This window comes from Cyclopterus lumpus, chromosome 18 (assembly GCF_009769545.1).
Source record: "Cyclopterus lumpus isolate fCycLum1 chromosome 18, fCycLum1.pri, whole genome shotgun sequence".
Lineage (NCBI taxonomy): Eukaryota > Metazoa > Chordata > Actinopteri > Perciformes > Cyclopteridae > Cyclopterus > Cyclopterus lumpus.
This window is the reverse complement of record NC_046983.1, coordinates 15911919-15936929: the sequence shown is the minus strand read 5'-3', so window position 1 is coordinate 15936929 and position 25011 is coordinate 15911919. Positions and strand designations below refer to the sequence as shown.

The following is a 25011-nucleotide window of genomic DNA, read 5'->3' as shown; positions in this document are numbered from 1 at the left end:
TTGAGTGAATGAGTGATGAGTGAGTGATGAGTGAGTGAACCCTTTTTAATTATACAATTTGATTTAGTAAATTCATGTTTCATTAATCTTAATTATATCTTTTCCTACAGGGGTCTTGACCGTTTTAGCCCATTAACTACATATAGACTCAACACGCTGCTTATAAATACAACATTATTACAACGTGAATAATAATAATGAATAATAACTGCTATTTCCAACAATAAGGTAGAGAATGTCAGCTGAAATGGCCAAAATAAATATTCTGCCTCCCCTCAGCCACTGCTGGACATTATGAATCCATATTTAATGTTTTCAGATATTTGAAGTGACACAAACTGAACATCCTGGTGCAGTTCAATTGTCTACCAATGACATCACTTCCAAAATGGCTGCCTGGCTGTCCAAACTCAAACTAATTTATATATTAAAAGTTTTTTAAATATTGTTGTGCCAGATATGTCATATCATACTTATAATTGTCACGTATATTTGTCACAATAAAAAAAATAGTAATGAGGTGCTCAATTGATTTAGCTGATTCAATTATTTGTAACTAAAATAAATGATGTTGTTGAATTCAAAACACATTTCAACAAATGTAAATTGTTTAAAAATGGATTACATTATTTGTAAAATGTATTATGAAAGACATTTTGCATGTCAGTAAATAAAACACAAACCAACCAGATTTAACTAACCTGTTTTGGTCCTATTTCAAAGTAATTTTATTTTTGTTTGACTAAGAATGAACAATGCACTGAATCATCAAGGAGAAGACTTTTTGTCTTTGTTGTTGGGTAACCATAACCAGAAAAGTTATCATTTTAATATGTGTTGTGGAAATCCAAATAAAAAGGCACAAGTTCATTGATTTTCAAATAAGGAGTATTTATACATGAATGCCCTTTGTGACATACAATATATATTTAACATTTCAGATCTCTGGCTCTAGGGGGTAGTATTTAGGACCTATTTTCAGAAATGTGTTCCATGTGGTCCATTTAGTCTGTTTAATCTCCCCATCATAAGGAACATGGGTTTAGGTCCTTATAGAAACATCTGGTGCACCTTAGTACATGTGAGGATATGATAATGTCTTGCCTCTAGAGGGCAGCAGAGGACAGCCCATGGTCATGGTGACGGTGCCGATACAGCTATATGTATATATATATATATATATATATATATATATATATATATATATATATATATATATATATATATATATATATATATATATAGACAGTTAGTTTCTTCCCTAATAACATACAGCCAGTCATTCCTCATTGAAATGATACAATGAGCAGAGAACTAGTGATGACTTCAGAACACAACAACGCACTGCTGGATTCGATCAGATTAGAGGATGGATGGGGATTAGAGGATCCACTTAACAGGATTTAACAGGACAGACTGTTAAATGCTTTACCGCTTCTGGAATGGGAACATTTGGGATTTCTCCAGGGTTTCTTTTTGAAATTGTACTTTGAAAGTAGTTTTTTCCTCAATTAAACGGCTGAAGTGTGTTTGCCAAAGGACATTAGTGGTAATGTCGGACCCAATATGGTCAAATAAGTGTGTCCCAAGGAACTACTGTGTTGCCTTTGAGGTCTCCATCTGAGCCTGTTAAACGTCTCACATATCTAAACAAGTGTTTAATGCCCGAAGAGGCTCAATGTTTAAGATTTCACAAAAAAACTTAGAATGAATTCCAAAAATGAAAACACATTTGTGCAGCAGAGCTTTTTCTTCTTTTCTTAATCACCTCGTGACCTTTTGGAGGGTAACATTAATAATTTGAGGGTTAGGGTTGTTATTTCATTTTAAAGCCTTTGCCACACGACGTGTCGTTGTCATTGTGCTGCTGCAAGTATACTAAAGTAAAGGATGTGAATACTTGTTCCACAGACACAGGTGACATGTCCCAGACACGTACTACTGTACATACCGGCTATTAAAGGATGTACATGTGCATCCTGCCCAGTGGCCCCCTCAGCCAGGATTTGTGGGTTCAATTCCCATCTGGGGGCATTGATGGCAGGTTAGAGGGGATTTAGAGGATTTGAAATCATCCTCTGCTGACAGTGATGGCAGCTGTGTGCTCTCTTCCATAAGTCAAACAGTGGATTAGGCCTAAATTACCTCTCTGAAATCAGGGTTTATTGAATGATATCATACATTTCACTTTGAATTATTTGTATTGTTTTCCAAGATGCTCATTTATTCTTTGCTTAATTCTTCACCAAGATCAGACTCAAAACTGTAGAGGAGAGACCAGAGGATCAGAGCAGCGTGCATTCTGGGTACAAACAGGATGGTCCAATGTAGTCAGGAGAAACTAGAGTTACCTGGTCAATTAGATGTTCTTAACTGTATTATATGGTGTGTGTGTGTGTGTGTGTCTGTCTGTCTGTCTGTCTGTCTGTCTGTCTGTGTCTGTCTGTCTGTCTGTCTGTCTGTCTGTCTGTCTGTCTGTCTGTCTGTCTGTCTGTCTGTCTGCTCTTTGATTCACAGATGTGATTCCACACATCAGCTGTAGCAGGTCTGATCCTCGAGATGGAGCCCGCACGTAGCAATTTACACAAGGAGACTAAAATCTATTCATCAAGCTCGACACAGCATACCGAGAGGAAAACGGATGTTCAGTTATGTTTCCTCCAAAATACAGGAATGGATTAAAGATGACCATTCAGCGACCAACAATACCAGATAATTCAGATTGAATCAAATATAAATTAATATAATATGATCAATGTACGTAATTAATAAAGGGGGTTTACAAAGTTTTCGACATCCAATTAATCATACCATATTCTATAAGAAATATAGAGAATTGCATTTCTTGAATGTTTGACATTCATTGAAATATCTTGAACTTCTGTGTATGGTTGTTAACAATATTGCCTGCACGATCAGCAACTCAGGATGGTACAACACCATTATTTACTTTACGGCATCTGGCGTTACAGAACCACACACATGACGGTTATTGGGCTTCCTTGGAAAGATGAACTAGCATATTAATCATCAGAAACAAAAACAAGAACAAACACGGGCTCTCTTCCGTCAGGGTTCCCCGTTATATTTCAGTTCATTATACTTCATTGTATATTTCCCCCAAACATAATTACATCACGAGCGAGACAATTGAATCGTGTTAATTGGGGTTTTATTTTGAAAGGACACCACCGGGTAACAGATACTGTCCATGACGTGTGACTTGACTGCGGTGAACTAATCAGTGTTGAAACGCAGCAGGTCGCGACGTCCCCGTCAACTCCAGGAGGAAGCACGAGTCGAGAGGAGCCGAGCAGCTTCAAACGAACCCGACGTCTGCTTTCACTTCCTCCGCCGGACGGCGACAAGTGGCACTTTCTCCACCGGAGGGGGAGCCGGGTTTGTGGGGAGAATTAAAGCGACTGAGGCGTCCAGTTTCCCAAGTTGTTCTCCGCTCACCTCATCATGGCTTCAACGACCTGCACCAGGTTCACCGACGAGTACCAGCTGTACGAGGAGCTGGGCAAGTGAGTGTTCTTCTTTATGTTGCTTAGTTGCCTTAATGCCCTCAATGCCCTTAATGCCTTAATGCCCTTAATGCCCTCAATGCCCTTAATGCCTTAATGCCCTCAATGCCCTTAATGCCCTCAATGCCCTCAATGCCCTTACTGCCCTTACTGCCCTTACTGCCCTTAATGCCTTAATGCCTTAATGCCTTAATGCCTTAATGCCTTACTGCCCTTAATGCCCTTAATGCCCTTAATGCCTTACTGCCCTTAATGCCTTACTGCCCTTACTGCCCTTACTGCCCTTAATGCCCTCAATGCCCTTAATGCCTTAATGCCCTCAATGCCCTTAATGCCCTCAATGCCCTCAATGCCCTCAATGCCCTTACTGCCCTTACTGCCCTTACTGCCCTTACTGCCCTTAATGCCTTAATGCCTTACTGCCCTTAATGCCCTTAATGCCCTTAATGCCCTTAATGCCTTACTGCCCTTAATGCCTTACTGCCCTTAATGCCTTACTGCCCTTACTGCCCTTACTGCCCTTAATGCCCTTAATGCCTTACTGCCCTTACTGCCCTTAATGCCCTTAATGCCCTTAATGCCTTACTGCCCTTATTGCCTTACTGCCCTTAATGCCTTACTGCCCTTATTGCCTTACTGCCCTTAATGCCCTTAACGGCTCGTTGACGCCCATGTGCGCGTGTGTGTGTGGGCACTTCCTGTCTGGAGAAGTCGTCTTGTCGTCGTGTGGCACCAGCATGTCCCAGTCCACGTCCAAACACGCAGACCCGTGTGTGTGACGTCAGAAGGGACCACCCGAGACGGTGGCGTCCGCCTCCGGTCTGGAGGAACCGGGATGTGTTTCCCACTCATTCGGGCTGCGCGTGCATGTGGCTCCATTCACACAGCAGCTCTATGTAGATGGTAGTCATGTGTTTCTGTGCATGACGGGCACGTCCACGAGACGTGTCCACACAGGTAAACACAGGTGTTTTGGTCGCCTTGGGGCGTGGCTCTACTGTGTGAAATCATGTGAAGTGCAGCGCATGAATACACGTCTGTAATAAGATGTAAGGAGGCATAATAATAATAAAGAGCATTAAAAGCACATGCAGGTTCCTGTCTGTGGTAACTGTGATGGTGTCTGTGACTGACTCTGACTCCTCTGTAGGGGGGCCTTCTCTGTGGTGAGGCGCTGCATGAAGATTTCCACGGGGCAGGAATACGCTGCCAAGATAATCAATACAAAGAAGTTGTCAGCCAGGGGTGAGTACAGTGTGTGTGTGTGTCTCACAGCTCCGTCTTTCACAAGCCAGCAAAGGCCGCATCGAGGCATGATTGAGAAAAACAACTCTCCTTGTTTTCTCCTCCCAATGACCTTTTGGACTGCCGGTCCAGGAAGCAGAGGCAGAGATAGGGGGTTCCTAGCAGCGTCAACAGCTGTGTAAAGAAAAGCAAAAACGAGAGTGAAAAAAAAAAGACTACACATGTTGGAACTGTGTGTGTGTGTGTGAAAGTCCTGGTTTATAAAATAATTCAGGTTTTATTGTCATACTTTTGGCCACCCCTCCTATTGATAAGACGGTGTTGTCATTGAAACGAAAGCCTCGGGTTGGACGAGCCTGTGGAAGAGAAAACAAAGGTCGGTGCCACATTGGTTAAACTTGTGCATTAATCTAGTTGTTGAGCATTCACAGTTTTCCTCATAACGGAGGGATGATGCTCACTCAGTTTGAGCCTGAATGTTGGTATTTCTTTGATGATTGTGTTCCACCTATAACATTGAATCATATCTTTGTTTGTTTTACCGACGAGAGTCTAGTATTCACAAAGTGCTGACCATGTGTATATGTTTTCATTAACACAACAATAACAACAATCAAAAACAACAATCTCCGTTTTTAACTTTTCCCAAAATTATATGATGACATGGAAATGGCAGTAAAAATGGTCAGGAATGTTCAATTACGCACAAATTCCTTTAATTTCTTATTGTTTTTTTGTACATATGTTTACATAATATGGTATTCCTACATTTGCATCACTATAATACATAACAGTCCTGTCTATTCCTAATCTCTGTGTGTCCAGCTGGTATTTGTGGCACACTGAGATGCTGAAGAACTCAGTCATATTCCTTTCATATGAAGGCATAGTTGACCCAATAAAGCTGATTCTCATCCTCATAGATGAGGCCTATTGTGAATTGGGTCCCGGTTTAGATCATCTCACTAAACCCTTGTCTTGTTACCAACTTGTCTGATCGATTTTGGTGATGATGACCAGCCACAAAGACGGCACAGCCACATCCAGCAGTGCCCTGTCAGACCAGCTGTCAGATACTGAAGGTCACGTTAAGTGAGGGGAAACCCCGACTGGCTGCCGAGGCTGCTGCTGCGTGATGAGAAGCTCCTTTAACTGGGGAGGCTCTGTGTCTGTAAGCCTTCACACCAAAGGAGTGCTTTCACCTTGTACCTACAACATCAGGAAGACTTCTGTTTGACAAAGTGTTTCTTTGCGATCTCTGTTTTCTGAAAGTACAAAGTTCTTATCGCATCTTTGTGGTCAACTGTGGCTCAGTGGTGAGCAGGGCCGTCCTTCAATCGGAGGATCGGTGGTTCGATCCCCAGCTCCTCTAGCCCATGTTGATGTGTCCTTGAGCAAGACACTTAACCCCAAAATGTCTCCCCTAGCTGTTCTACAGTGTGTGAATGTTAGTTACTGCTGATGGACAGGTGGAACCTTAGCTCCTCCCATCAGTGTGTGAATGTTAGTTACTGCTGATGGACAGGTGGAACCTTAGCTCCTCCCATCAGTGTGTGAATGTTAGTTACTGCTGATGGACAGGTGGAACCTTAGCTCCTCCCATCAGTGTGTGAATGTTAGTTACTGCTGATGGACAGGTGGAACCTTAGCTCCTCCCATCAGTGTGTGAATGTTAGTTACTGCTGATGGACAGGTGGAACCTTAGCTCCTCCCATCAGTGTGTGAATGTTAGTTACTACTGATGGACAGGTGGATCCTTAGCTCCTCCCATCAGTGTGTGAATGTATATGAATGGTTGAATGATGTCATGTAGTGTTAAAGAGCTTTGAGTGGTCGGGAGACGAGAACAGCGCTCTTCAAGTACCGGTCCACCTCCGGAGCAAGTTCATCTGTGTTTTCATTGTTTGTATTGGGCCTTGAGCATTGCATTGTTGTCCTGTGAGGATGCGTTTGTGCCATCAGTTGAAGTACACTGTCAGAATATTTGAAAGAAAAAGCCCCCCTCCTCCCGCCGGGCAATCAGTGGGCCGTTGGTATGGAGATAGGACTATGCTTGGATTGAGAGCAGCATTGGTGTGACTCCTCAGGGTGCAGCCTTTGATTGGATCCTGAGTGCACACGGTGTCATAAAGGAGCAGTCTTCAATAGTATAACAGACTTCGGTCTCATTGTGTTTGGAGTGTCATCGCTGCTTTGTTAGTGGGCTCGTTGGCACACTGACACTTTAGTTCCCTCTTGTTCTGAATGAGTAGAGTTGGTAGTTAAAAGAAAGCATTTTGATATCAGTGGCAGTCAGACGGTGGACGTGATGCACGTCTGTTTGCACGACAATCGGTGGACGGGTTTGTTATTATATATATATATATATATATATATATATATATATATATATATATATATATATATATATATATATATAATATTTTTGTAAATGCACTAATGGTCATCCCTGAAACATCGCTGCAATATCGATATCAAGGTATTTGGTCAAAAAATATCGTGATATAAAAATTTTAAAAAAGGTCTATTGCCCAGCCGTACTTGGTTCAGTTGATGAAATATGTTCTGCTCTAAATCATGATTTAGATTGTCATTTATTAAAGCGAAGTTTCATATTTAGTTTAAGACTAAATATATATATATATTTTTTTTTTTTAAGTATCCAGAATTACAAAAACACTCATGTTCTGTATCTACTTGGTTCCGGTGCTGTAAACCAACAAAGCAGCAGATGAGTTGATGAGAGTTCTGAAGCGTCTCAGAACAAAAGCAGCATTTACCATGAATCGTTTTTTTTGTATGAACAATGATTTATCTTCCATATTAGCTGTGTGACACAAGATATGAAAGCATTTCTTCTGTCTCGGCACCGTCTCCTTGTTTTGGGCCGTCAAGCAGAAGCCAGCTTTTCTTTCTCTTCTGAATGTTCTAATCAAGCTTTTTAAAACATTTTTATTGTCGACCTTTTTGAATAAATACAAACATTTTTTGATTTTCAACCGTAGTTAAAATGTGTAAAACGCCTCAACATGAAACAAGAGCCCTGATGTACGGAACATGAAACTAAAACGTTATCCAGATGTCCTCAACTGTCAGCTGAGGCCTGTATGGGGGAAAGTCGGCCAGTGGTTCAACACGGGCCGAGTGACGCTTGGACTCGGCCGAGTGGAAATGATCACTTGACAAACCCACCGGGCTGTGGAAACGCTAGCTTCGGTTCAGGAGCCAGCCATTCTGTCGTTGTTCTGGAAAACACCCGAGGCCCCAGCCGCTCGCCGTGAACTCTTCATTCCCATGGAAACAAAAGAGATGGAGGGCTAAATATAGTCTGTGGGGTAATCTAGGCGTTGAAGTATATTACAGTCTTTGTGCTGGTAATTATGCAAGTGTGTGTGTGTGTGTGATGCTGTCAGGGTTCTATGGAACAATGAACACTAATATGATTTACTGAGTTTGAAATGGGCCATTTTCTCGTTTCATTTAACAGCGCTGAACACACACACACACACACACACACACACACACACACACACACACACACACAAGCTGCTCTTTATGTCGGCTGTAAGCCCGGCACCAGGGGAGATGACCCGACCTGTCTGTGGTTTCCATCACGACTGGGTCAGCGGTACCTAAATCCTCCTGTACATGGTAATTGAGCGTGTCTCGTCATTGTATCTGCAGCTCATCCCTCAGGTTCTGGTTGACCCATATGGCCGGCCTTGTCAACACAAGTATAAGTGCTGACTCAGAAAGCCCTCAGTGTCCCTGTCACCATCTACAAAGTCTTAAGTGCGTCCTCTGACCCTAATTGCCTCCATCAAAGACCGTAAGCTGATTGCACTTAATAATTTACACCATTCTCTCATGAAGAAAATATTTGGTGGGATTTTGTGTGTGTGTGTGTGTGTAATCTACATTACGTTGTACAATGACTGTAAAAGGAATTGGAGGGGGAAATGATTTAGTCCATTGTCATGAAATATGAACCTTTTTCTGCCTTTGTCCATTCCTACCACGTCTCCCGGCATCACAACAGGGCCGACGGTCTCTGTGTGGGCGTCATTTTACTCTGGCACAGTTCTAGTACATCATTCTAGTACTTGTTTAAGGACCGTATTTAACGTCTGACAACATTGGTGTTCATTCCTGGTATTAAAGCGTGTGAAACGCAGCGTGTGCTGACTGTTTAGTGGAACATGATGTCAACATTCATGTTTTGTGACCAGAGGAGAGACAGATGGAGGTTTGTTTGGTTCTGAGCTTTGACCCTCACAAACGGCTCTTTACTGACTTCCACCGTCTACTTTGAACTGGAGGGAGTTGAAATGACACGGTGAAGCTCAACATTAGTGCAATGACAAAAGTGTGTATATTTGTAATGATTCACCCGACACTCTTTAAACTGATGCACAGCTGCTCGCGGCAGGTTAAAATGATCTCATCAGAGCGATGCGAGGGAGCATGAATAAAACCCCAAATCAGGCTGCTGTGTTTTGGAGCAGCTGCCAAGTCCCCGGTCCTCCTTGGAACAGGTATTTTCATCTCTGCCTAATTTCCCCATCAATCAACTGGCAGCCTCTCGGTCTTTAAAATAGTAATTCATGTTCTTGCCACTTCTGCTCCAGCTCCAGTGTTTAAGCTGAGGGGGAGATGAATAAGTGAAAGATGAGGGACGCACGTCGGGGAATCAACAGCATGAAATATGTATGATAAGATAAACACACGCTGTAGAATGACTCAAGGAAATGGACTATACAGTATCCTCACTATGAACTGAGGGTTCTCCTGCAGCAGCAGCAGCTGTTGACTGCTATCTGCTCTCCTCTGGTGGAACAATGAGACGGATGGATTTCTGTCACTCTTCAACCTGAAGAGGAAAAGGCCTCTTTTCTTTTGTTGGCTTTCTTCTGAGATGTTTCAAGCCTGAATGCTGATATTGTACAGATTAAGTACAGTATTTATGCCCAAATATGGCAAAAACAAAGAGGTAAATGATGACTTAAAATGTAATTTATTAAAGAAATGTCAAATTTAAAGTTCCAGTCTGTCAAATTTTAGGATTTTATACTTTTCTCAGCTTTAAAAACAATAAAATTATGTATGTGAATACACAATATTGATGCATTCCTTTCCTTTCTGTCATTTAAACATCTTTACACAATTTTGTATAATCTTTTCTCTTTTAACTTTATATCTATATTTACATGACCAAACAACGTTTTCGTTGTATAAGTAGGCCCAAACGGACTGACAATTTCATGTATATTAGCATCTTCACAGAACATGATTTGCTTAATGTCATAAATATCTTATGTTTCATTCTTATTGATTTGAATACATTTTCTGTAGACAAAATGTCCTGTGATGTTTCCAGCTATTTGTTTAGTTTAAGAGTTTACAAATGTATGTTTGATATAATAAAGATCTTCAAAATAGTTTTCCCGTAGCATTTGGTGGCTTTGTCCAGTTGGGGGTGAGCGCTTTGGTGATTGTTTACCTTGTACCATTCATGTTATATAGGCCCCTCCCAGCTTGTCTGTCATCGGTGTCATCGGTCACTCAGGTGCTGCCTCTCCCTGTCTCTTTGAAACACGGGGTGAACTGGAGTATTCCCTCTGGGCTTTATTCAAAGTCCTCATTTCGACAAGTAGGACAGCCACTTGAGGGACGGGCTGCTTTAATTAGGGCTTCTGTGTCCGTTAGACAGAGGCCGGCTGCTCTTATCTACAGACGGCATGGCTCTCCTCCGCCGTAATAAACCGCCGTGCTGACTCTAAGAGCACAAGGTCTGTCCCTCAGAAGCTGTGAGCCTCTCCTCCGTTCTCTGTCCCTGTCTTATCTCTGTCCTGTGAATGGGAAGAGGGAGGACATGATTCTTCATGGCATTGATCGCTCAACTTTGGATCTTTGTGTTCATCACTTGAAATGCACCTCCACTGTAGATGATGTTTCTTCCTGCTGCAAGATTTGCCCTTCGTTCTTTTTGTCATGTCATTTCAGTTCCACAGAAATACTGTGTACGTATGTATGTATCTGTGTGTGTGTATATAGTATATATGTATATAATTGTTTCAGTCACTGATTTGGTGCACTAGGCCGCAGAACCAACGTATATATTGGCAAAGAAACGCAACAATACAGGATTGTATGGCATCTTCTCACTGGTATCTGCAACAATGTGTCCCCACCAATGTAATGAAGGTGTTAATTGCACGGTGCAACACGAAAAACATGAATTGTGTGACCATAAAAACTCCCTCTGTCAATGACATTAAACATCTTGAGACAGAATAGTAGTTAATGTTTCTCCTGATGAGAACCCTGTTCAATACTCAATGCTGTAACACAGATTTCAGTTGGTAGACAACACTATTGACGTTTGATACCCGGGCCTGATAACCAATGTATTTAAGTTTATTTGATCTAACATGTTCTGTTCAGTTCAAAACTATCCTGGTCTTAAATCTTTGATCACCAAATATAAATGGTTAGTAATTCAGAACTGACTTCTAGTCCCATTGAGTACCTTTTTACCCATCTTAACATGAATATTTACAGAAGTGATCTCTGTCTGTCTCATCACACAAGAAACTTCTGCGGCCGATAGCATAAGAATGAAATGGATATTTTCCTTTTTCACAGCACAAGAGAGATTAGACGGTTCTGTTTGGTTGTGAGGTTAACCCGTTGCTGTGGAAACGGGTATACGTCTGCATGAACCTCGTGTTGGAGCTGGTGATCTGCCAATTTGAGCCAGATAACAGTCAACATTTCTTATGAGTGTAGAGACAACTTACCTCCTAACTTTGTATTGAATTGCTTTTGTGTAGTTCATATTTACGCTTTTATTTATTTTTTTATACTAATTGTATGTACTGCTTTTATTTTACTTCTCTATTCATCTATTGTTATTTCCGTCCCCTGATCAATAAAGGATTATCTTTAGAACTCTTGAATATTGATGGACTCGATCTATAACATAATAATCTCAAAACAGAGCCCGACTCACCACATGGGTTTTGTATCCAGAACATTCTTGACATTCTTTTCATATCCTTCTCATACATGTTGTGGCCTGAGACCAGTGGACCTCCCCAAATAGAGGGTGGCTTGGCTCGGTGCTGAACTGGGCCCAGAAAGCAGGCTCTCGCTGTCTCCACTGACATGAATTTAAGTGCATCTCGTCTCTTAATCGGTTCAGGTCAAAGACGGCAGCCTACACTAGAAAAGCTCATTTAACATTTTTATTTTGATGTGTGAAATAGTTATTTTTTTCTTGAAGGCTGAATTTTGTAATACTTTTTTTAGCCGTTGTATTTTTTTTTTTTACGACTTTGATAAAAAAACTTTTCATTCACTCGTTCTGTGCGACCTGGTACCGACCGACCGGATTGGGGACCGCTGATTTAGGCGACTGTAGTTCAGTGGTGAGCAGGGTCCTCCTTCAATCAGAGGATCGGTGGTTCGATCCCCGGCTCCTCCAATCCATGTCCATGTGTCCTTGGGCAAGACACTGAACCCCCACATGGCTACAGTAGCTGTTCTACAGTGTGAATGGTATACTGCTGATGGACAGGTGGAACCTTAGCTCCTCCCATCAGTGTATGAATGTTAGTTACTGCTGATGGACAGGTGGAACCTTAGCTCCTCCCATCAGTGTGTGAATGTTAGTTACTGCTGGTGGACAGGTGGAACCTTAGCTCCTCCCATCAGTGTATGAATGTTAGTTACTGCTGGTGGACAGGTGGAACCTTAGCTCCTCCCATCAGTGTATGAATGTTAGTTACTGCTGGTGGACAGGTGGAACCTTAGCTCCTCCCATCAGTGTATGAATGTTAGTTACTGCTGGTGGACAGGTGGAACCTTAGCTCCTCCCATCAGTGTGTGAATGTTAGTTACTGCTGATGGACAGGTGGAACCTTAGCTCCTCCCATCAGTGTATGAATGTTAGTTACTGCTGGTGGACAGGTGGAATCTTAGCTCCTCCCATCAGTGTATGAATGTTAGTTACTGCTGATGGACAGGTGGAACCTTAGCTCCTCCCATCAGTGTGTGAATGTTAGTTACTGCTGATGGACAGGTGGAACCTTAGCTCCTCCCATCAGTGTGTGAATGTTAGTTACTGCTGATGGACAGGTGGAACCTTAGCTCCTCCCATCAGTGTGTGAATGTTAGTTACTACTGGTGGACAGGTGGAACCTTAGCTCCTCCCATCAGTGTATGAATGTTAGTTACTGCTGATGGACAGGTGGAACCTTAGCTCCTCCCATCAGTGTGTGAATGTTAGTTACTGCTGGTGGACAGGTGGAACCTTAGCTCCTCCCATCAGTGTATGAATGTTAGTTACTGCTGGTGGACAGGTGGAACCTTAGCTCCTCCCATCAGTGTATGAATGTTAGTTACTGCTGGTGGACAGGTGGAACCTTAGCTCCTCCCATCAGTGTGTGAATGTTAGTTACTGCTGATGGACAGGTGGAACCTTAGCTCCTCCCATCAGTGTATGAATGTTAGTTACTGCTGGTGGACAGGTGGAATCTTAGCTCCTCCCATCAGTGTATGAATGTTAGTTACTGCTGATGGACAGGTGGAACCTTAGCTCCTCCCATCAGTGTGTGAATGTTAGTTACTGCTGATGGACAGGTGGAACCTTAGCTCCTCCCATCAGTGTGTGAATGTTAGTTACTGCTGATGGACAGGTGGAACCTTAGCTCCTCCCATCAGTGTGTGAATGTTAGTTACTGCTGATGTGCAGGTGGAACCTTAGCTCCTCCCATCAGTGTGTGAATGTTAGTTACTGCTGATGGACAGGTGGAACCTTAGCTCCTCCCATCAGTGTATGAATGTTAGTTACTGCTGATGGACAGGTGGAACCTTAGCTCCTCCCATCAGTGTGTGAATGTTATACTGCTGATGGACAGGTGGAACCTTAGCTCCTCCCATCAGTGTGTGAATGTTAGTTACTGCTGGTGGACAGGTGGAACCTTAGCTCCTCCCATCAGTGTATGAATGTTAGTTACTGCTGATGGACAGGTGGAACCTTAGCTCCTCCCATCAGTGTATGAATGTTAGTTACTGCTGATGGACAGGTGGAACCTTAGCTCCTCCCATCAGTGTATGAATGTTAGTTACTGCTGATGGACAGGTGGAACCTTAGCTCCTCCCATCAGTGTATGAATGTTAGTTACTGCTGATGGACAGGTGGAACCTTAGCTCCTCCCATCAGTGTATGAATGTTAGTTACTGCTGGTGGACAGGTGGAACCTTAGCTCCTCCCATCAGTGTGTGAATGTTAGTTACTGCTGATGGACAGGTGGAACCTTAGCTCCTCCCATCAGTGTGTGAATGTTAGTTACTGCTGATGGACAGGTGGAACCTTAGCTCCTCCCATCAGTGTGTGAATGTTAGTTACTGCTGATGTGCAGGTGGAACCTTAGCTCCTCCCATCAGTGTGTGAATGTTAGTTACTGCTGATGGACAGGTGGAACCTTAGCTCCTCCCATCGGTTTATGAATGATGTCATGGAGTGTTAAAGAGCTTTGAGTGGTCTGAAGACTAGAAAAGAAAGTACAGGTCTATTTACCATTTTTTTTAAATAGCCTTTTAAATGCTGCATTGTTTGTAAGCAGCCAGTCATTTGGGAACTCAGGAGGCTATTTGGTCTTTTGCGCTCTGATTAATTTGTCATAATATTGTTTTAATGAAAACTCAACTCGTGGCATTTTCTCTTCTTAAATAATGGGAGTGACAGGCCAACCAGCCTGAAAAGTGTTTTCTTATTTAACTAGTGGCTGTGTGGTGGATCTAATTTGGAGTGGCTCATGTGGACTTCCAAAAGTAACTGATATTTAAATAGCTTGCTCCAGTAGAACATTAGATGGTGTGGTCGTTATCCTTCCTGAAAATAATATTACATTTTTGCCATATTGCCCACCCCTATAATAATAATTGTCTTTGTGTTAATCAGAGCAAAATCCCCTGAAACTAAGAATCCTGTTTTTGTTAGCTTAGAATGAGTCCTTTGTATCTACAAGGGGAGTAAGTCCTATTCAAGTTTCTACCCTAACACAGAATGTACAAAAGAAAGGTTTTACGTTCCCTGAAGGCCACTCTAGTTCTCTAATGCGCTTGGAAAGGGAGCAGTTGGAGTTGGCAACTTCTAGATGACACTAAATCAAACACACTGCTCTTTTAAACTCTAAAAAGAATTAGATCTTCCTGATTATTGAGGATGAACACATGAACATGAACCAATTACGTGCTCAACACGCACGTTTCTCTTTTATTCTTTAGACTTGGAGTTGTCTCACATTTGATTTGTTTTCCAAATCAGGTTAAGTCCTGTAAAAATTAACATGGCTTTTTCATAGCACAGACTTTGCAAACTTGTTTTAGCTGCTGTTGAAAAATCCACAGAAAATGCTCATCATTTAGGAATATGCCAGCGTCAGTGGTCGTGTTCTCTTTCTGTTCTTTGGATTGGATTTCCTGCGAATGATCAAGGCAACTGACATTACACGCCTACACTTGAGGGTGACTCACTTCTATAAATTGACTCAATGAGCTACATGAGAGGGACATGTTTCTGTGAGCGTGATTTTAATAGAGACATTAGACAATCAAAGCTGACAACAAAGGACACACGAGTCCAAGTTGCTGCTCACCAAATGCACATTGGTGCCACCCGGTTAAGACCAACGTAGAGCTACATTGGGGCCATATTGTTAGTTGTGTTGACAATGTGTTTACCTCCCAATTCAACCTCTGTGCATCATTAAAGGTCCACTCCAGGGCTTCACATTGATCCAATCATTAAGAAGGATGGCCATCAGGACCCAGGTATATAATCCACATTAAGGCTTGAGTTCCAGCATGGTCCTACTTCAGCTAGCACCACCTCTCTACACATATGTGCACCATTAATCATTTTAATTTAGATTTGTGTGTGTGTGTGTGTGTTTTAACTTAAATCCATTTGCTAGAGGGGGTGCAGACTTTGCAAGTGTTCATTTAAAACTCCCAAAATCCCAACAAGAGATTTCTTTGCATCATGTTAGACACTTGTGTAAAACGCGCACCTCGTGTCTTTAAATACTCAGTAATGACTTGACCTGGACAAAAGTAATGGAAAGTGAACACAGCCGTCAGAGAGTGAAAGCAACAAGTTGACTCATTAAACAAACTGTTTGCCACCGTCTGTGACTCATGCACTACTGATGAGAGAGACGGTGGAATATGTGGCAGGTCAAACCCAGTTGAGGACGCTCAATTAAGGAGAAGAAATGACATCTGCCCCACTGCACCTGCTGTCCTTAAGCCTCGTTTCCTAAATGAGTTCACGTATAAAAAGTTCTAGATCTGCATGTGCGACAGGCAGTCTGTGTTGCAGCCATCTGCCCATACATTCACAGGCTCATCGATGGGAGGAGGAAGGAATAACATCAATGGTTCTCACTAAAACAGGAAAGGTTCAAACACCCATCCGTCCATTATCTGTAACCGCTTCTCCCATTCAGGGTCATACGACATGATGTGAAAATAGTCGTGAAACATCTGCGAAAGACAGAATCACTGGTGGTGACTCAGATCCACCAACTACAGAATAAGCTTTAATGAAGCTTTGATTTCAAAAATAATTATGTTATTTTAACAGTTGCACATGAAAGGTGATGAGAAAAAGGATACAATGGAGGCAGTGCAAATGTTGAAGGTAGGCCTATTGTAGAAATGGAATCCAATACCGCCAGATCCTACACACAAGACCTTTTTAAGGAATACAATGCACCTTCACCACTCGTGATGACACTTTTAGTTTCGGTTCACTCTCACCATTCTCATCAAACTGGTTGGTCAGCTTCAGAGCTCTGATGGAGTCATAGTGCTCTACCAGATAGACACAGCTAGAGACTGTTGGGAATGAACGGCCTTCCTCAAGCCAGGAGGTCCATCAACAAAATGAAGACCAATCGATGGTTCCAGTTCCAGTAGGACAAAGTATGTTTCATGAATTACATCCCATCCCTCAGCACATCGTGGTCTGTTCCATGGTTGGTGAGAAAGGCCGTCGGTCTCCAAACCTCACTGCCGACTCAAAGCCTCCAGTGAGCGCTGACTCAATGTGCTTCCAGCTAAACGCATGGACCAGCCACTCTCCATGTTGTGAACTCCCAGTTGAGACAACTGGGAAGTGTGTTCTCTCCTTTTGACCTCAGCTCGACTCCTCCCCCTCTGTCCATCAGCGTATGCACAGCCAACACACCCATGAAGGCCCATGCACACTAAAAGAATCCTACATTGCTATGGCTAATTGCATATTGACGGGGCCCTCTTATTATTACAGTACTTCCCATTACAGCCACAGCAGAGTCTCCAGTGCAACCCCAGCAGTGAATGACGCCTTGAGGATTATGATTGCTAATGATCGTTGTCAGCTCATGCTTCAGAATATGAAACCCCCTGTGGGGCTGCACAATGAGGATTGGCACATTGTCAGTGAACATCCTGTTTACATCGCTCAAGTTATTATTGTGTGCTCAGGTTTGTCTAAGGATGTGTGTTTGGGCTCCCTTCCAGCCGGAGAGGAGACGAGGATCAGTAGAGTTTGTGATTGTACAGTTAGAGATGGAGTTCTTTTTGCTTCTTAACTCTGCTTCATAACTCATATCCACGGCTAAGAGCCCTTATTATATTCCCAAACAAGAAGGTCATTTCTATTTTTCCATGATTGTTTCCAAGTCTAAAACATGCTTTTCAGGGTTGTACGTCTGATTTGTTTTCCAGTCCAGAAAAGCACAAGTGACCCTCGATCATTACTGAACTACCAGTTTTTTATTCATGCTGTGATTAAACTGTGATTTGTCTGTTCAGCAGATATTATGTGATCCAATCCTACACCAACCTTCTATACCTATTTTCAAAGAAACACACCTGTTAATATTAAACCTTGTTATGAGCTACATTACTGTGCACTTGACACTGAAAAAGGAACCTGTTCCTCTTTACATTTGCACACATTTGCATGCAAAGCTTCCAGTTTCTTTCACCAGTAGCTGGTGATTTCTTCAGTTCTCATTCAGCTGTGGCCCAGAGGGCTCTTTGTCTCGTTTCCCGATGTCGTCCTGGTTGAATCAGTGTTCAGTCTTTTGCTCTCCATGTACACAACGTGGGTTTTTAGCAAACCCTTCATACAAATACCTTCTATTAGTAAAGAAGACTTTCTACAACCTAAAAGAATGATAGCCAGTTAAAAATAAAGAGTGGTCCTCTCAGGCTGTGACGAGTCAAGCTTGTGTGGGAGGTAATCCTATCATCATTTCAGCTCTTACTATTGTACCAGCTGATACCATGACCCAAAGGCTACCATATAAACCTGTAACCATATAGCACCCAGTATGGCGCTTTGGGATCCCCCAAATATGGGTGGGTGGACCAACGAGGAATATGTGATGGCCCACAGTGTCAAAAACAGCACTTACATATCAGTATTAACACGGAGCACCTGCCAGGACACATCCTGTCTTCGCCCCATCCGTATCATGCTTCTTCTGCCTCCCTGTTGAGTCTATGATGAACATTGGCTCAGTCTGCTGGAGCGAGCATCTGAAGGTGAGAGCCAGGAAATGTGAAGGGAGATGTTGCCAGAGGGAATATGGAAAGAAAAAAGCATTGGGATGTGTGTGTGTGTGTGTGTGTGTGTGTAGGCAGTGTGGTGCTGCCGTGGCTGCTTTTAGCTCTTTTTCTTCTTGATTTTGTGTCACAATCTCGGTCTCCTGGCACCAAACTCCATTACTCACCTATTACTTTCATGACATTAGGTGAAATTGGTGAGGAAGGACGGATCTGTTCTCATACATACTTATTGCTCAAAGGTCAGAAGGGTTCCTCCCTCTTCCTCTTGTTTAAATGAGGTAATATTAGGACAGGCTGATAATGTGTTTATTCTGTGAGTAATATGTGAGTGGGACCGGATGTGCCCCCAAAGGTGCTGCTTTGGGGTACTGTGGAAGCAGCTCATTGAAAACAGCAGCTGTCCTGTTGGCGACAGTCTGGAGCCCTTTTGGGATGGAAAGAGGCGTCGTGCTACGTCTTTACTTTTTGTATTCTGGTGAATTGGGTGGTCCGTGGAGGACCACCAGGGTCTGGCCGTGAAGCTCAGACCACATATTGTTAATAAAACAGTGCACCTGTGTGTACGTTTTAATGCTTCAACAACTTCCCTCAGAATGAACCAACATGACCTGTTCCTCAAACTTGACCACTGAGAGCAGTATATTTAGGCGTATAACATACAGTAACACACAGCTGTAATAGTTGATGTTCAGTACTAGAGGAACTACAGTAAGTGAAGGTAAAGAACCGCACAAGTCTCAGTTAGCCTAAATAAGTACTAAAAAACGGGAACTAATCCAAGTTTTGGTCTCAGAACTATTTATAGTCGACAAGCTACTTTAGTTGTTCCTGATCTACCGTGAAGGGTTTGTTGCACAGACTACGTTTGTGATATTGAGCTTTCTACATAGAATTGACTTGACTTTACTCCTAATACTACACCACATCATCAACACCTGCAGCCAGTATATTCAGCACAAGCATCCACATTAGTTTGTGTTCATGACTGCTCACATCTCATCATGTTTGCTTCAACAGCCAGTCACCCTTCTTTCCCACCGTGGAAGCAAATTATGGATAATAAACGTTTTGCTACTGTGACACAGTTGATTGGTTCGACGCTTGGATTGGCTTCATATAAGAAAAGGAAGCTTTCTTTGTTCACGCTGCTTAAATGATTCTTATTGGTTGCTAAATTGCATTTCTATTTAATTCCTCTCTGTATATTTGTATTGCATATGTAATAATTAATAAAGAGAAGTTAATGAACAGCAATTAAGCTACTTATGCTATGATCGGCTTTCAGTACAATACAGTTTTGAAAGTAAAATATATGATTTATTAGGATTACACCAAAAAGGTATTGGGGTTAGATACCCAGCTTTATGCAAATCTGTTCCCATTCAACCCATATTACTTTCTACAGAATGAATGTGGCGGTGGAACAGCACATTGTTATTAATTATAGTAAAAGATAGATTTGTTTGTAAACACAAAGTAAGGAGATGAAAGGGAGCATAGCGAGGAGAAGACCCGCGATGGTGAGTGAGCGCCACTCATCCTGTGAATGCTGTGATGTCACAGCTTAGTGGCGTGCCATGCATCGTGGGTGAGGATGCTGTGGAGAGGAGAGAGGAGTAGACGTTCACCGTGAGGTTTACAGCCCTTATAAAGCCCCTCCCATTGGTCTGAGGAGGAATACAGACTTGTAAAGCAAGGTGCTATCGGAGAGGTGTCAACACATATATGGCTGGAACTATGATGAGGTTACGGGAAGCAGAAGCCTCATTGGTGCCAGGTGACCTGGCCAAGACGGGCAGCAACATGAGAAACACTTTGTTACACACAGAAAACACAGAACAAGACAAGTTGAAACAACTCAAAGTTAAGAGACAGTGATAACCGAGTTAATTTAAAAAACATTGACATTTTTGGGAACCTGCCTCCATATCTTTCATTTTATGTTTAAAAGCAGTAAGTGGTATCAGTTTCAAATTATTCTGCAACATATTCCATGATGAGGCTGCAGAGGACACAAAAGCCCTTTTTCCCAGTTCTGTTCTGGTTTTTGGGACAGTGAGCATCAGGAAGTCCTGAGAACCAAAGAGTATTGTCCCACACTTTTCTTCCTGATACGTACACACAGCTAGTTCTGGAGCAGACCGAGGGTTACCTAGTAACACATCTTTACTTAGCCTTCTGCAGGAACACAACATTCAGGAACAAAGAAACAAGTGAGGGGACCTAAGGAGAGAGGGACTAACGAGGGAATGGGCACCAGGTGAGATGGGCACCAGGTGAGATGGGCACCAGGTGAGATGGGCACCAGGTGAGATGGGCACCAGGTGAGATGGGGACCAGGTGAGATGGGCACCAGGTGAGATGGGCACCAGGTGAGCTGGGCACCAGGTGAGCTGGGCACCAGGTGAGATGGGGACCAGATGAGATGGGCACCAGGTGAGATGGGCACCAGGTGAGATGGGCACCAGGTGAGATGGGGACCAGGTGAGATGGGCACCAGGGGAGATGGGCACCAGGTGAGATGGGGACCAGATGAGATGGGCACCAGGTGAGATGGGGACCAGGTGAGATGGGCACCAGGTGAGATGGGCACCAGGTGAGATGGGCACCAGGTGAGATGGGGACCAGATGAGATGGGCACCAGGTGAGATGGGGACCAGGTGAGATGGGCACCAGGTGAGATGGGCACCAGGTGAGATGGGCACCAGGTGAGATGGGCACCAGGTGAGATGGGCACCAGGTGAGATGGGGACCAGGTGAGATGGGCACCAGGTGAAGGGAATGAAGGATGATCAGGTGTGAATGACGAGAGAGTTAGAAAACAGACAGACCAAATGAAAACAACTATAAAAAGAAAGAAGGTGTGGAGCTGAACTGTTACAGTGCTAGGTCACAGAGGCCCATTGGTGAATTGGCAATGATCCCTTTTGGAGTTATGGTGTTGTTTACAAACTACTGCATTCTTGATGATGAGCTTTGATTTGCTGGTCCTGCTTGTCAGCATGCTGTATTTGCTTAACTGAACATGCGCTGCATCATATATATGTTTCTGGTCATGGTTTGACCAGATTACACATGCTGTATTCACAGTAAACCTCCATGTGCCATCTCTTGGCGACGGTACACGGTAATGACTGTTGGTTTTACGGCACATTGGTTCCTAGGGTCACAGTGGAGGTTCAGGTGGGTGGTGTTTAATATTTGGAATCTCTGTGGAGGGGTTTGAAGAGTGTGAGGAGGGCTCAGCAGACGGATGATAATACACATGTTGTCTTTTTGTCTCCACAGATCACCAGAAGTTGGAGCGAGAGGCAAGGATCTGCCGCCTGCTCAAGCATGCCAACATTGGTAACTATTACATGTACTGTATCTCATTCTGTCCTCCCTATGATGCCATGAGGAGAGTTATGTTTAATATATATATATATGCATGTGTTTCTAAACATACAAAGGTTAGATATATGTATAGAACATCTATTACATATTGATGCTGTGTGCTGGATTCACATATTCATCCTCAATGCTTTTGACAACATGCTCTCCACTAGGAAGCCACAGCGTATCTTCCTCTATCCAAGTCTTCTTGGACACATTAACCCTTTGATCATCACCATATTTAGAACCTTCTGCTCACACACACTTTCGTGTCACTTCAGAGGACATTCCAATGAAGACCTGAAGAAATAGATCCTTGACCCGAATGTTCCAAACAAATTCAGATCTGTGCTAGAAAAACGTGGGTCAGTCTGGTGATGCAGCGAGGCTGGCCAACAGCAATGTGGCATCATCTGACCAGGTGCTGCATCGGCCAATCAAATACGTTCATTTGGTTAACTATAACTCAAGTATAACAATATCTTAAGTTTTTGTACTTGAGTATTTTATACTAGTTCCACTACATCTCAGAGGGAAATATACTACATTGATTTAATATCTTTAGTTACTTTACAGATTTAGATTATTTTTAATAATAATAATAATACGGTGGTGTAGTGGCTAGCACTGTCGCCTCACAGCAAGAGGGCCGCGGGTTCGATTCCCGGTCGGAGCGGTCCTTCTGTGTGGAGTTTGCATGTTCTCCCCGTGGCAGCGTGGGTTCTCTCCGGGCTCTCCGGCTTCCTCCCACAGTCCAAAGACATGCTGCAGGTTAATTGATCTCTAAATGTCCCATAGGTGTGAATGTGAGAGTGAATGGTTGTATGTCCCTACATGTGCCCTCGATGGACTGGCGCCCTGTCCAGGGTGTCCCCTGCCTTCGCCCTATGTCAGCTGGGATAGCAACCCTAATGAGGATAAGCGGTATTGAAAATGGATGGATGGATGGATAAAATAATCAACTATCAATGATGATGAATTATTATAGGTTAGACTACCCAGCAGTATATAAAGTAATACAATGAGATTCATATTTACCAGCAGCAATATTAATGATAATACAAAATGTGAATATTATTCTGCACGAGTACTTACATTGCTGGTTCTTTAGTAGCCTACTTTTGGACTTTTACACTATTACTACTTTTGTAGATATCTGAGGAGTCTTATTTCTTCCAACTCTGTATGATAACATTATGTTTTCTAAATCTTAAAAGGGTTTTCTTTCACTCTTACACACAATTGTGCGGTACTGTTCATGTAGTGTAGTGACTAACCAACATGTATCTGACACGTTTACTGGTACATTGGCAGGACATCACATGACAAGTGTAACCAACCTATTTTCGTTTATCTTATTTTTCACAAGCTACGAGATCAAATTAATAATGTTGATCCAAGACCTCCAGTATTATTATTCTTAGGGTTTGCAGAAGAATTGACCGACTTGTGAGGATTCAGCTGGTTGCATTCTGCTACTTCAGCACTAGATGCCTCTAAATCCTACACACTGGTACTTTCAAATCACAGGAAATTGGCCAACAGTGCAATGTTGCCATACAGGTTAGAACAGCTGAAGCATACTGTATATAGTGGTGTCACGGACCACTGCTGATCCGTACTGAGCCCTCCTTGCGGTTCAGCACACATGCAGATTATTTACACAGTTTAATGTTAAGCATCACAGTGTGAACATGAATGTACAGCAGGAATTCACTACTGTTTTTGTTTTGTTCTTTGTATTTTTCTTGTTTTTCATTTCTTTGTGCATCCCTGTGTTGCATAATGACAATAAATGATTGTTGAATCCTTGAATTGCTCAGCACTCATGGACAGAGCCATGCTAGCTGTTTCCTCCTGCTTTCTGCAACTATCCTGAAACAAGCCCATATGAGAACGATCATTTTCCCATTGCATCCAGAAAGAAATGAAAGTAATATATTCTCCAAATATTGCCCCATGCTTTTAATGTATAAAGTACATTTTGTACATTCCAAGATGTCACCATTGCTTCTCCATTGCTATCTTGAGGAATACAAACCTGGTCTAAGGTCAATAGTGCAGTATTTTCCTTCTATTTACTCAGATGGTAAGATGTGCCTACATAGACGGTTCACAACCCAAAGGGATGCGCAGCAGCACTTTCCTCCTCAGCTAAAAAGCTTATCGGTACAATTACTCATATGCAGTCAAATGGAGTTATTGATGCGACAGAGGCAGAGGGTCCACAGGCCGAGGACCACATACCTGCCCCTTCCTTCACAATATGCCATGGCAAAATTAATTCCGCACCAGCTGTCAATGGACAGCGACAAAAAGTAGTACCCTTCTAATCAGTAAACTGAATATGAAAATGATCATTGTAAAATAATTCTAATGCTGTGTCGAATAGCTGAACGCTTCCAAGCTTCATTCCTAACATTGACATTTATCATGTTTACTTCTCTTGAAGTGCAACCTAAAGGTCACTTTATCATGTTTACTTCTCTGGAAGTGCAACCTAAAGGTCACTTTATCATGTTTACTCCACTGGAAGTGCAACCTAAAGGTCACTTTATCATGTTTACTTCTCTGGAAGTGCGACCTAAAGGTCACTTTATCATGTTTACTTCTCTGGAAGTGCAACCTAAAGGTCACTTTATCATGTTTACTCCTCTTGAAGTGCAACCTAAAGGTCACTTTATCATGTTTACTCCACTGGAAGTGCGACCTAAAGGTCACTTTATCATGTTTACTTCTCTGGAAGTGCAACCTAAAGGTCACTTTATCATGTTTACTTCTCTGGAAGTGCGACCTAAAGGTCACTTTATCATGTTTACTTCTCTGGAAGTGCAACCTAAAGGTCACTTTATCATGTTTACTTCTCTGGAAGTGCGACCTAAAGGTCACTTTATCATGTTTACTTCTCTGGAAGTGCGACCTAAAGGTCACTTTATCATGTTTACTCCACTGGAAGTGCAACCTAAAGGTCACTTTATCATGTTTACTTCTCTGGAAGTGCAACCTAAAGGTCACTTTATCATGTTTACTTCTCTGGAAGTGCAACCTAAAGGTCACTTTATCATGTTTACTTCTCTGGAAGTGCAACCTAAAGGTCACTTTATCATCATTACTTCTCTGGAAGTGCAACCTAAAGGTCACTTTATCATGTTTACTCCACTGGAAGTGCAACCTAAAGGTCACTTTATCATGTTTACTCCACTGGAAGTGCAACCTAAAGGTCACTTTATCATGT

At 42.6% G+C, this 25011-nt stretch overlaps 1 protein-coding gene across 4 annotated transcripts in view; it reads left to right on the top strand.

Moving 5' to 3' along the window:
• Nucleotides 1-3230: 3230 nt before the first annotated feature.
• camk2d1 (calcium/calmodulin-dependent protein kinase (CaM kinase) II delta 1) overlaps nucleotides 3231-25011 on the top strand; it is a 65795-nt gene continuing 44014 nt past the window's right edge. For all 4 annotated transcript variants that reach the window (XM_034557297.1, XM_034557295.1, XM_034557298.1 and 1 more), the window contains exons 1-3: nucleotides 3231-3527; nucleotides 4678-4772; nucleotides 21690-21749. In XM_034557297.1, the coding sequence (XP_034413188.1) occupies nucleotides 3466-3527; nucleotides 4678-4772; nucleotides 21690-21749 (217 nt within the window). In that variant the 5' untranslated portion in view covers nucleotides 3231-3465. The remainder of the gene's footprint in view (nucleotides 3528-4677; nucleotides 4773-21689; nucleotides 21750-25011) is intronic.